We start from the raw sequence: 11,892 nt of genomic DNA, 5'->3' as shown, positions 1-11,892 counted from the left end.
GACAAATTATATATATATATATATATATATATATATATATATATATATATATAGAGATATATATAATTTATATTATATATATATTATAATATAAATAAAAATAATATATATATTATATATATATATATATATATATATATATATAAAATAATATAAACTATAATATATATATATATAATATAAATTATATTATTATATGTGTATATATATATATATATATATATATATATATATATATATATATATATATATATATATATATATATATATATATATATATATATATATATATATATAAATTAGTCTGCTTTTTAAACAAACCATTGACTGAAATATGTAACATGTATATATGCATGCTGTGTATATTTGTGAGATTTCATGTGTAATTACATTTAAAGTTTTTACACAAGATATCGAGTGAAATAGACAGTGCCGAGTATAAAGAATATTTTAATCCATTTTATAAACAACATTTACGTAGCAGCATTATTCAGTAGATTCTGAGGTATTTTCTGAATTCACAGAGAAATTCACTCCCCCATCTTGTTTCATACACATCAACATACATACATACACACAGACAGACATTCATAGTAGCTAAACATGCGCACACACACATACATACACAATTCAAACAGTCAGTCAAACATCCGGAGTCCTGCGTCCATAGTTCTATATGGTAGAGTTCGTAGGGCTCGCTCTTTTAGTGGCTTGTAAGGCTGGCACTCTCAGTGGTGCAATTTTGGCTGCAGGAAAAGGCAACATAAAACAATTAATATGACGATAAACCATATTTAACATCAGTGTCTAATATTATACCCAAGCCCCTCGTAAAGGCAACGTTGCATATGCAAGTAAAACTGAATTTAAAACTGCTGTTCAAAAGTCTCTTATGCTCGCCAGTAAAAACAACATTTAAAATAACTGCTTTATACTTGAATATATTTTAAAATGTAATTTATTCCTGTGAATTTTCAGCATCATTACTCCAGTCTTCAGTGTCACATAATCCTTCAGAAATCATTCTAATATGCTGATTTGATGCTCAAACATTTCAATGTTGAAAAAAGTTGTGCTGTGCATTTAAGGATCCTTTGATGAATAGAAAGTAAAAAAAAAAAAACAGCATTTATTTGAAAGATATTTTTAATGTCACTTTTTATCATAATGCATTCTTGCATGAGAAATCCACAGATTTCAACAATTACAACACTTTTATTCATAATGAAATAGGAAGTAGGAAGACTTCAGAATATGTACATGATGTTCTAATGAAAAAACAGGAAGAGGAATTAACTGAATTGCACCATAACCCTACAAGTTTGATTAAACGATCAAAATATTTTAGATTTTTTTAAAATATTTTAATTATGAGGGAAGAACTAAACTAGAACTAAAGAACTAAAGAACTAGTTTTTAACAAAATTATTTGGCAAAAAAGGGCTAAACTACAGCTACGGGTTTATTTTACTATGCAAAACAATGACACTGACTGCAGCATAATCAGTTATTAATATTTCATTGGTTCTCTCAATTTTGCATGTCTTCATAATTTCTTTGTACCACAGCCTGGCCAAAAGTTATGTCCGTACAATTTGGCACCCAAAAAAAACGACTGACTCCAAACCACTCAATTCATATTAGTTTTATGATCTCTTTATGAACTTTTTGAAGCGATAACGTGTCAGTTGCGTAGCTGTCAATGGAGAGACAGAAATCTCTCATATTTCCTTAAAAGATCTTCATTTGTGTTTCGAAGATTAACAAAAGTTTTAAATGACAGAAACTTCATTTTTGGGTGAATTATCCCTTTAAATCTGGGCCTACTTATACAAATGTATTGATACATTTGATTTAAGCATAGCTCAAGAGATACAGTGGCAATAGAATATTAATATTAATATAATATTAAAAATTAACAAAACTAAACATGCACTCACCTTTTGTGTGCTGAGTTTCTTTTCCCCTCCTATGGAGAGTCCCGCCCCTTTGCTTTCTTTCCAGGGATAGAAGCCGGAATGAGGGGAGGTGGGCAGCCGGTGGGGTTTGGAGGGCGGAGAGGAGCCGCTGCTCTTGCGTTTCTTCCCCAAACCCTTGTGATCAAAGCTGGCCACCCTGCCGTGCAGTCCTGAGTCCACTCCTCGGCTGTGCGGGGCAGCGTCCGGTGCCGAATGGTGGGCCGGGGGGTGAGTCCTCTTAAAGGCCCACGAGGAGGGCACGTGGGGATCCGAGGGTGCGAGCTGGGGACGTGGCTTGCTTCCCGGTGAAAGCGAGCCGTTAGTTTGTCCGTGAGAGGCTGACGGTGGCGTTTTGCTGATGAGGGGCCGCCCCTTGTTCTGGGACATGCAATTCTTGTCCGGGCTGACAGCGTCCGACTCTTGGAAAGAGGCTTTCCGTTTGCGCAGTGCAGAGGCATCCGTCGTGGACGTCCGCTCTGTTTCCCTGAGACGCAGCTGCTGTTTGCTGGGACGGCCGACCGGATTCTTGGGCCGACCAGGGCCCGATTGAGCAGGAGCTCGAGCGAGTTTAGAAGGGGGAGCTGTGGACTGACCGCCCCCAGAGTTCTCGGATTGACCGTAAGCCTTGCTGGTGGATGAACTCTGTGGGTTTGGCTCCTTGCCTGGTCCGTGGGAAGAGTAGAAGGAAGTCTTGAGAGAAGTTGGGTTGTGACTTCCTGCTTTCTGTTTGGAATGCTGGGAAATGGAGGAAGGAGAGGCAGGAACAGCTGCAGGCTTGGCTGGGGGACTCTGGGAATGAGGATCGGATGCTTGAGGTATTTTTCTGTGAGTAGGAGAGGAAGCAGGAGGGAATCAGAAGAATATTTCACTTCCGCATGCAGTACAGGGAGTAAAGACACAGCTTTGTCTAGAAGAAATAGGTTTCGTTAGGGTCTGAAGAGCTTTAACTAATGGAGATTAACCTTAGTGGATCTTGGAACAGTCTCAGAGCACAATCTCATGACACGTGTCAAGAACAAGTCCTGCTCACATTTCACCCAAAATCAATCGACAAAAACAACATTTACATTGTGTCTTTTCATTAAAATTAAAGGGATAGTTCACCCTAAAATGAAAATTAAGTCATCATTTACTCACTCTGGTGTTGTTCTAATGCCATATGCCCTTCTTTCTTTTTTGGACCACAAAAGGAGAATTTAAAAAAAATAAAAAAAATAAAATAAAGTCCTACTCACTCTCGTCCATGTAATGTCAGTGAATAGCGACCAGCATCAAGCTTTTAGAAAAAAAACAAAAAAAAATATCACAGAATGATCCCATGCAACACGTATTATATATTCCAAGTGTTCTGGAGGTATACGATAGGCTTTGGTGAAAAACAAACAGAAATTTATTTAATGTATTATTTAACGAGAATTCTGACCTTGGCAGTTGGTCTTCTGTGCATGGCGAGAGTTCGTGAGATTCTATTAGTGCCGCAGTTCACTCACAACTTGCCCAGAAAAAGCACACAAGTTGTGAAAATCAAGATTAATAAAAACACGATATGAAATACAACGCCTAGAAACTTTCTTCACACTGAGTTCTCAGGACAGGAACTCCGGTTGTCAGATGACAGTTGTAAACGTGTTAACTTCTTGTTACGACGAACACGACGGATATATTCGCCTCAAAGGAGGAAGTACATGGATTGTATTTTATGTCATATTTATTAATCTTCATTTCTCACAAAACTCACAATTTCTCAAAACTTCTGTGCTTTTTCTGGTCAAGTCAGAGTGAACTGTCAGCAACAAGGCTATTTTCATGACGAAAACAAAATAACATTTATACAATTAACAAAAAAACTATATAAGACATTTCAGATAGAAATCCTAAAATACATTCAGGTGATACTTTTTTCAGGATTTTCATTAAATAATACATTAAATTTCGGTTTGTTTTTCACCAAACCCTATCGTATACTCCCAGAACACTTGGAATATTGATGGTGGTCGCTATTCACTGCCATTTTTTGAACAAGCATGAGTGGGATATTTAAAAATAAATAAATAAATAAAATAAAAAAATAAAAATCTCCTTTTGTGGTCCGAAAAAGAAAGAATACTGCATTAGAACAACGCCAAGGTGAGTAAATGATGACTTCATTTTTATTTTATTTTATTCCTTATTTTTTCCTTTTGATATCAGGGTGAAGTATTACTTGGACATGTTTGTGACATGTTTTGTGAGATTTTGGAGATTGCCACAGCAGCAATGCCTGCTTTTGAGCCTTTTGTTAATATGACCACACTGTTTGACACAATGACACAATCATACTGTTATGATACGGCATATATAAGTTGGGAGGTTCTTACTTCCACAGATGTGCGCTGAGGTGGTTCTCCACCATGACACTCATGGCAGACCGTAGATGGTGCAATCGTCGATCGAAAGTGAAGACACCGTGACCCAGAGAATGACTCCCAAATGAACAAAGCTATGGGGGGAAAAAGCCAAGCATTAACACTAATACTCTTTCTTTCAAATATAAAGACTATATAAAAAGTTGGTATTTAAAGACCACAGACAATGCATCTCAATCACTAATAATTGCGTGGATTATTATAGAACTTCTCACGAAAAATCTCTGGTTAATTCACAACACGTGCATACGCGAATTTGGAGTATTCAAGTCATTTGCATAAAACACGCCCAAACCATCTCCATATAAGGGCATTCTGCACAACTTTTCCTTTACAGCCTTTCGTTGCTCTCTTCAGACGACGCTCTCTTTAAATCAATAAGCCTTTTATAGCCTTTAATTATGAACCATTATAATACTGATGTTTACCTTAATTACTTCTATAACTCTTATTACCCGCCTATTACATAATTATAGTAATGCTAGATGACACTGTAAGTAGTTGTTTGTACCGCGGCTGGTTTGGGATGCCATGGACTCGAGTGCCAGTCTGCGAGGTCATCGTTCCCCTCTCCTTCACTCTCATCACCTGAGATGTGGGCCTGGGTGAGAGGAGAGTGTGGTCGTGTGCTGCCATCCTCCAGATAGGGTTTATCCTCCTCCACGCTTTCAGACAATGTGGGTGTTCTGCCACACGAACAGATGAACAGAAGCAAAGGTCTTTAAAGACTCCAGCAAACTACATGCAACTATTCGCCAAACAAATGTACATTAACAGTAACAGTTCACTTACAGTTTAATTTCACATAAAAAAGTCATAAATTATATTAGTGTTGTCAAAAGTACAAACTTCGATATCAAGTCGATACTGAAATTTTAAAAATGTGATGCTTTGAGCGCTGTTGAGCGGATTCGTAAACACCTCTGATTGGCCATTGTGTTCATGCGCTCATCAGATACCTCTGTGATTGGCTACAATGATCAACGCTTCAAAAACAGGTTGTAAATAGTCAATGACGTTCTTCACCGAGCGCATACACAGATACACACGGGAGGGTTTGAAAGCAGGCGTCTCTCAGCGGACCGGTCTTTCACTTTCAAACACTTCCATGTGCTTTCAAATGCTCCCCTGCGTTGATCATTGCAGCCAATCAGACATATGTTGAGCATGTGAACACAATGGCCAATCAGAGGTGTTTACGAATCAAAACATCATTTATAAAATTTCAGTATCAACTTGGTACTTTTGACAACACTAATAAATATATTATATAATATATTTATTAGTGTTGTCAAAAGTAATATTATATATAAAAAGTGCTGTCAATCAAAAAAAAAAAAAAAAAAAAAAATCAATTTCTGTAATTATCACATTCAATCGCACTTACCATTAAAGTGTAATATATTTTTATATTGTAATTTAACATTTAATCTCCAAATTAATATAGAAACAACAAAAACAGTCTATTTAAAATATTTGATCTAACAGAATATCCAGAATCAAAGCAGTTATCAAACACTTCAGTCTCCACTGCATAATTTAGATTAAAATATAGATTAATTTTTTATTACTTTTTATTAAAGCTACCAAAAGTTATTAAATTAAGAGCAGTGAGTGATTTTCTTTATTTAATGGCAGACTGTAGCAAGTTTATTAGGCTGCTGTCACTTTAAGACTTGCCGCACATGACGCGGATCTGCATCCTATTTTCTCACAACTCTATGTTCATTTAAGACTTTATTTACCTCATTTAAGACTGTGCTTACGAGGATACTTGACAAAACGGGAATTTTGGCATTTTTGTGTGTGTTTTTGTCCGTTCAAGCGCGAGCGCTACCTGCTTAGATTTTAATACCTCCCATTAAAATACTAAACAGCATAATTTGAGGGTGAAAAAACCCAAATCAGATTGTGCTACCACCATCATATTCATGTGGTTTGAGGCTTTATTAACATCCTTACCAACCCCTACACTAAACCTACCCTTAAAACAATACAAACAGTGTTGGTAGCACAATCTAATAGGTAGCATTATTAGCCAGAACCACTCTGTTCTCTTTATGTCTTGTTGTGCTTTAATGGCTTAAAAGCATTTGCATAAATATGGATGATGAAAAAAAAAAAAAAAAAAAAAAAAAAAAAAAGATGCTACGTTAATTGCGTTAAATATTTTTAAAGCGTTAAACAATCATTCGCATGCGTTAACGCGTTAAATTTGATAGCAGTAATATATATATTATAGAGAGAGAGAGATTTTTTGACTGATGTTTCTAACCTAAATGCAGGGCTGTTGGTCAGAGGTCTCCGGCAGAGAGGCGGTGCAGGTGCATCTCTGGGAGGTTCTGGGCTTACAGTCGGAGCAGCTGAACTCTCCGGGGCCTGAGATACACGATCACGAGCCTTCGAACTCATCTTCAGCTCCGCCACCAGCTGGTCAAAGTTTTTACTTCTGCCTTGCACCTTCCTGCGCTGATGAATGGAATGAATCTGGAGGAGAGATGATGTTTTTTTTTGGAATGAAACCCTGCAACACACTTTCATTCATAAAACATATGCTAACTGGTTTGGACTGATGAGAGCGCAAGTGCTTTCATCAGGAATTGTGTTTTTTTTGGCTTTTGTAGAATATTAAGCACTGGAAAGCCTTTAAGGGAAAGTGTAGTTTGAATAAATAATTTAGAGGAAGCGCTCACCCTGATGACTGCACAATGCAAACAATGCGTTATTATAAATTTATGGCCAAAAAAACATTTTATATAACACTCACATAGCACCGTGCCCTGGATTTTAAAAAACATAATTTAGCTGTAAAACAAGACATATTCTTCCTTTATTTGAGTACCGGAGTTCTTAAAAAAAACATGCCTGATATCTCAAATATTCACAAGCACTTTGCAATATTCAGTGATTTTAATACACTTTTTATTATGCCATTTAATGCGCTTTTTATTACTCCTATAGATAGCTTCACAATCCCTCATCTCATAACTCATGAGTATTAGAGCATTAAACATATTTTAGCACCCAAATACACTTTTATAGTCATTCATCACTCAAAAATGGTCATGCAAGTTCCTGTTAAATATTTCTCATGTATTACAATGATCTAGTAAAAAAAAAAAAAAAAAAAAAAAGGAAAAGAGGTTTATGTATTGTTATTTGTATTTTAGCTACACTGACTAGGCCTACAGACAGATAATTTCTGTTGATTTAGCAAAAACCTGAAGCCGTGCTACACAAATGAAGAGAGGCTTTTCCTGTAATCCCTTCCCCATTTCCTGTTAGTCATGTCGGCTGAACTTCCTGTCTGTCTATACACTGAAACCAGCTTCCAGTGAAGGGCTTCAAAACTCTGATGGCAAGATATATTTCCACTACTACTACAGCGCAGTAAAAAGCAACAATTCTGCTTCTGTCTGAATAAAGATCAGTATGTCATATGTTCACTATGAATAAGAAACGTTGCACACTGATAACAGGATATGGTTAGACGAAGTGGTGGTCAACTCACATTGCAGGTCAGAAGTCGAGTACAAACTTTCTTTCTCTCGGGGTCCAACACACCACAGTGCTTGTCGAGGTCACATTCTTTTTCTGCAGAAAAACGAGAAAAGCATTTTATGGTCAAATTCATGGTTTTGTGACTAGCTGGTCTATATACATTACTGCATGGAAGGTACTTAAATTTAGAAGCCAAGAGAGCCATAGTTATAGTTATAAATATAAAAATTCAAGGACTATTCTGTGGCTAAAGCTTGGTTTTATGCTTAGATTTACTGCCTAATCATGTGACTTTGGGGGCTGTTTATACATATAGATTAATAATCAGGCATGTCAGGAACCACAAAAAGATGCAGCCTTTGTACACCTAAAGTAGTCAGTGGGATGCACATTAAAAAAAAAAAAAATGCATCGTGCAACTTAATTATAAAGTGCAAACTGTATAATTATAATATATCAGCCTAATTTGGAGAGATGGCTATGATTTACTATGATTGACTTACTGGAGACCATCTTGTACGTCCTCTGCCCACGGAGGTGTCCGGAGGCGACAGGGGCTGAGGCAGCCTCGCCTCTCTGGGATTGAGGCCTCTCAGTTGAGGAAGGCCGATTTGGCGACGGGCCTCCATGTGGCCATGGGGGGTCTCTGTGAGTAGGGGGAGGGGAGCTCCGCGTGGGTTCGATGGGAGGGGGCTGCTTAAAAACAGCTGATTCTGAATGACTCGAGTTTGAAGGTGAGTGCCTGGGGAAAAGATAGTCATTTATAAATTATACATGATGTATTGTATATGTTGCTAATAACCACAGTTCATCAGACTCTTACACTTCAGACACTCTTTTAAAGAGATAGTTCACCTGATAATAAAAATTCAGGTATCATTTACTCACTCTCATGTTGTTCCAAATCCATGAGACTTTCATTTATCTTTGGAACACAAATTTTAACTGAAATCTGAGAGATTTCTGTCCCTCCATTGAAAGTCTATTCACCCAAAACTCTGACGCATCAAAAACAGAATGTAAAATAAATACTTAAGAACCTAGCAGTTTAATCAAAATCTTCTGAAGAGACAATTGCTTTATATGATGAACAGATTTAATTTAGGCTTTTATTCACATATAGCTAAACATTGATCAGCAAACGAACATATAGCATATTCAAATTTGGTAAATGTAAGCTCAAGCGTGTTTGCTTGACGTGCAAAAACCAATGAGGTTCATTCTCATGTGTTACGCAGCACGTTTGAGCTTCCGCAAGAACCAATGAGGTTTGTTCTCGTGCATCAAGCATGCTTCTGTTTGTGTTCGCTGATCAATGTTTGTATGTGAATAAAAGCCTAAATTAAAATGGTTTGTTGTATAAAGTGATCGTGTCTCTTCAGAAAATTTGGATTAAACCACTAGATTCTTATGTATTTATTTTACTTTTTCCTTTCCTTTCCTTTTTTTTTTTTTTTCTTTTATAAACGTCAGAGTTTTGGGGGAATAGACTTTTAAAGGACAGACAGAAACTATAAGATTTCAATAAAAATATCTTCATTTGTGTTCCGAAGGTGAACAAAAGTCTTACGGGTTTGGAATGACATAAAAGATGACAATTTTAATTTTTGGGTGAACTATCCCTTAAACATAAAATAACAAGATCAGATTTGTTAATCTTACCAAACTCCATCTTTTGGAGGTTTTGAGTGTCTGAATTGAGGCGGCGTGGAGGGAGATTGCGGAGACGCCCGCAGGGGCACGACATTCTGGTTCCTGCCACTCCAAGAGGATGTTCCATGGGAGGGCGGGGTGTGTCCATGGCGGGGTCTTTGCTGTTGAGGTGGAGGTGGGGTGGAGCGAAGGTGTGCATAGAGCTTACCCAGAGGGCCGTGTCTCCTTTCGCAATGCTTTTCGAACGCCTGAGGCTTCACCACCTGACTGCAGTGGCCACACACCACCAGGTAGAAGTCATCGTGCCCAGGATAATGACCAAAGATGGACATATCTGCAGAAGCATACCAAACAATAGGGACAAATTAGCTCTGTTCCAAAACTGGAAACTACAGAAAATGTTTCTAAACACACACATTTTCTCCAGAAAGAATGATTCAAGTTAACTAAACAGGCAAAGGCAGTTCATACTAGTGACCGTCCAATATTTGACCATCTTAAGGTTAAACTGAACAGAAACATTTCACATTATCATCACAAAAATATGAAATTATGTTTTACTTAAAAGAAAACGGACCTTTTTATAAATGTTACGACATTTGATTATCTCATTGGTCAAAAGCAATGTCTGCTTGCACAATTAAGTTAAAACTGAAAACAGAAATATATATTATACAGAAGGTACATGTTGCTAATAACCACATAAGATATGTTAGAGGCTGTGTATCATTACATTCATATAAGCATTAATTTCATTTCAGCAATATTTATTATGTGTCATCTGCCAAATATTGTGCATATCGACATAGCTACCATGTTGGCATTGTTTAAAGAAAACAAATATAAGCTGACCACTACTTTCTTTGTCGTAATTAGAAAAATCATTAAAGAAATGTTAATTATTAGGGGTTTTATGACAAGGATGAAATTACAGTATGTTAGAATGGGTTTACAGGACAACCAATGTGAGAATTTTAATGGTTTTTGCCAAAATGTAAAGAAAAGGGTGGTTGATGGCTGATATAATGCTGATAAACTGTATGCAGGTAAACTGCACTGTATAAACTAGGTAATTTACCTGAGTTCACCCTATATAACATTGCAATAATAGCTGTTGAATTGAAACTAAAGACACTGAATGAAAAAATATGACATTTGCTTGAATTTCACAAAAGAATATAGATGTTGGCACATGACAGTAAGAACCACCACTTTTGTTAATATTGATAATCTCAAAACAGCCAAATACCAGCTAATTAATCAGCTTATACATCAGTCCAACATTAAATGGGTTAAATTCATGGTAATACCACCGTCTCCCAATGAAATCAAAAGAAAGTTATAGAATGCCTACCCTCTTTCCTCAGTGTCATGGTTTCCATCGTTTTCTTGCCATTCTTGCTGTATTCATCTCCATCGGACCCTATGGTTGGAGGAAGTGTACAGAGAGGGAACATAAAACATGACCATTACAGAAGCATTATCAATCAATGCTTTAGCAGCACATATGGGTTATGGGCCGCTTATATACATCCAACCTTCAAACCCAACAATTCAAAGAGCAGTAACCATGGTAAACACTGAAAAGAACACGTCCCCTCCAATATTCAGATATATGATGGGTTCTTCAAAGGTGGACTATATTTGGTCCAGAATAAATGGTTACAGTCCTAAATGCACTATATTGAGTCAAACCTGTGAGGAAAAAAAGGACATGTACTGAATTATGCATACTGTGGTGTTTAATGAGAGTAATAATATGAGATCTAGCTAGCTGTTTAAATTTTATTCCCCAAGATTTTCAATGTAAGATGCAATCTGTGCCATGAACTGGTCATCTGTGAAGCACAAGCTCTTCTGTGGGTGGGGCCAAAATAAAAACTACCTGCAAATGAGCTCTACACTATTAACTGGTGTGATAATGTGCCAGTCGACAAAAGGAGATTCGTGGTTTCAAACTGAGTGCGTTTGTTACATTTGAAGTTCCAGACAAAACGAACACGGAACACGTTCTATTATGACGACACTCATCAGAGAGAGAGAGCGCAAGCGCGTAACCCGGCCGGCACTAGGACCCGGCAGGTTCTTTGTTTGGGTAACATGGTTCGGGATGCCGTGCCTTTTTCACGAAATATAAAGCACATCCCTGAGACTTTTTTATGGTTTATTTAGAAATACCGGCCACGAAGCACTCACTCACCCTCCGATGCTGTCAGGCTGGCTCTTTCCGTCCAGACGCTCCAGCTTTGGCCCACGAAATCATCGAGACAAGGCACCCGCCGTTCCAGAGCAGCCATTACTTTAACTGCGCGTTCACGCACCGCCATCATCACTGCGCGGCAAGGCGCTGACGTCACATTGCGCGTTCCCGTTGG

General features: G+C 37.4%; 1 protein-coding gene across 1 annotated transcript; it reads right to left on the bottom strand.

The window, feature by feature from the left end:
- Positions 1-432: 432 nt before the first annotated feature.
- On the bottom strand, positions 433-11,883 carry atxn7l2a (ataxin 7-like 2a). Its single transcript, XM_051911588.1, has 10 exons — positions 11,718-11,883; positions 10,872-10,940; positions 9,527-9,851; positions 8,368-8,606; positions 7,875-7,957; positions 6,639-6,850; positions 4,875-5,049; positions 4,316-4,437; positions 1,941-2,781; positions 433-746 (listed from the first exon to the last, which is right to left on the bottom strand). Exons 1-10 carry the CDS (start codon positions 11,845-11,847, stop codon positions 729-731), a joined length of 2,214 nt encoding a protein of 737 aa, XP_051767548.1. The 5' UTR covers positions 11,848-11,883; the 3' UTR covers positions 433-728.
- Between the last annotated feature and the right edge of the window lie 9 nt (positions 11,884-11,892).

Source organism: Ctenopharyngodon idella, chromosome 11 (genome assembly GCF_019924925.1).
Source record: "Ctenopharyngodon idella isolate HZGC_01 chromosome 11, HZGC01, whole genome shotgun sequence".
Taxonomy (NCBI): Eukaryota; Metazoa; Chordata; class Actinopteri; order Cypriniformes; family Xenocyprididae; genus Ctenopharyngodon; species Ctenopharyngodon idella.
The sequence above is the reverse complement of the archived record's forward strand: the minus strand, read 5'-3'. Positions and strand labels throughout refer to the sequence as shown.

Excerpts from the sequence above, each read along its gene's own strand:
- atxn7l2a (XM_051911588.1), bottom strand. The coding sequence starts at position 11,847 with ATGATGGCGGTGCGTGAACGCGCAGTTAAAGTAATGGCTGCTCTGGAA. Across the intron at positions 7,958-8,367 it reads GACGTACAAGATGGTCTCCA|AAAAAGAATGTGACCTCGAC; the intron begins GTAAGTCAATCA and ends GTTTTTCTGCAG. Across the intron at positions 6,851-7,874 it reads CTCGACTTCTGACCTGCAAT|ATTCATTCCATTCATCAGCG; the intron begins GTGAGTTGACCA and ends TCTCTCCTCCAG.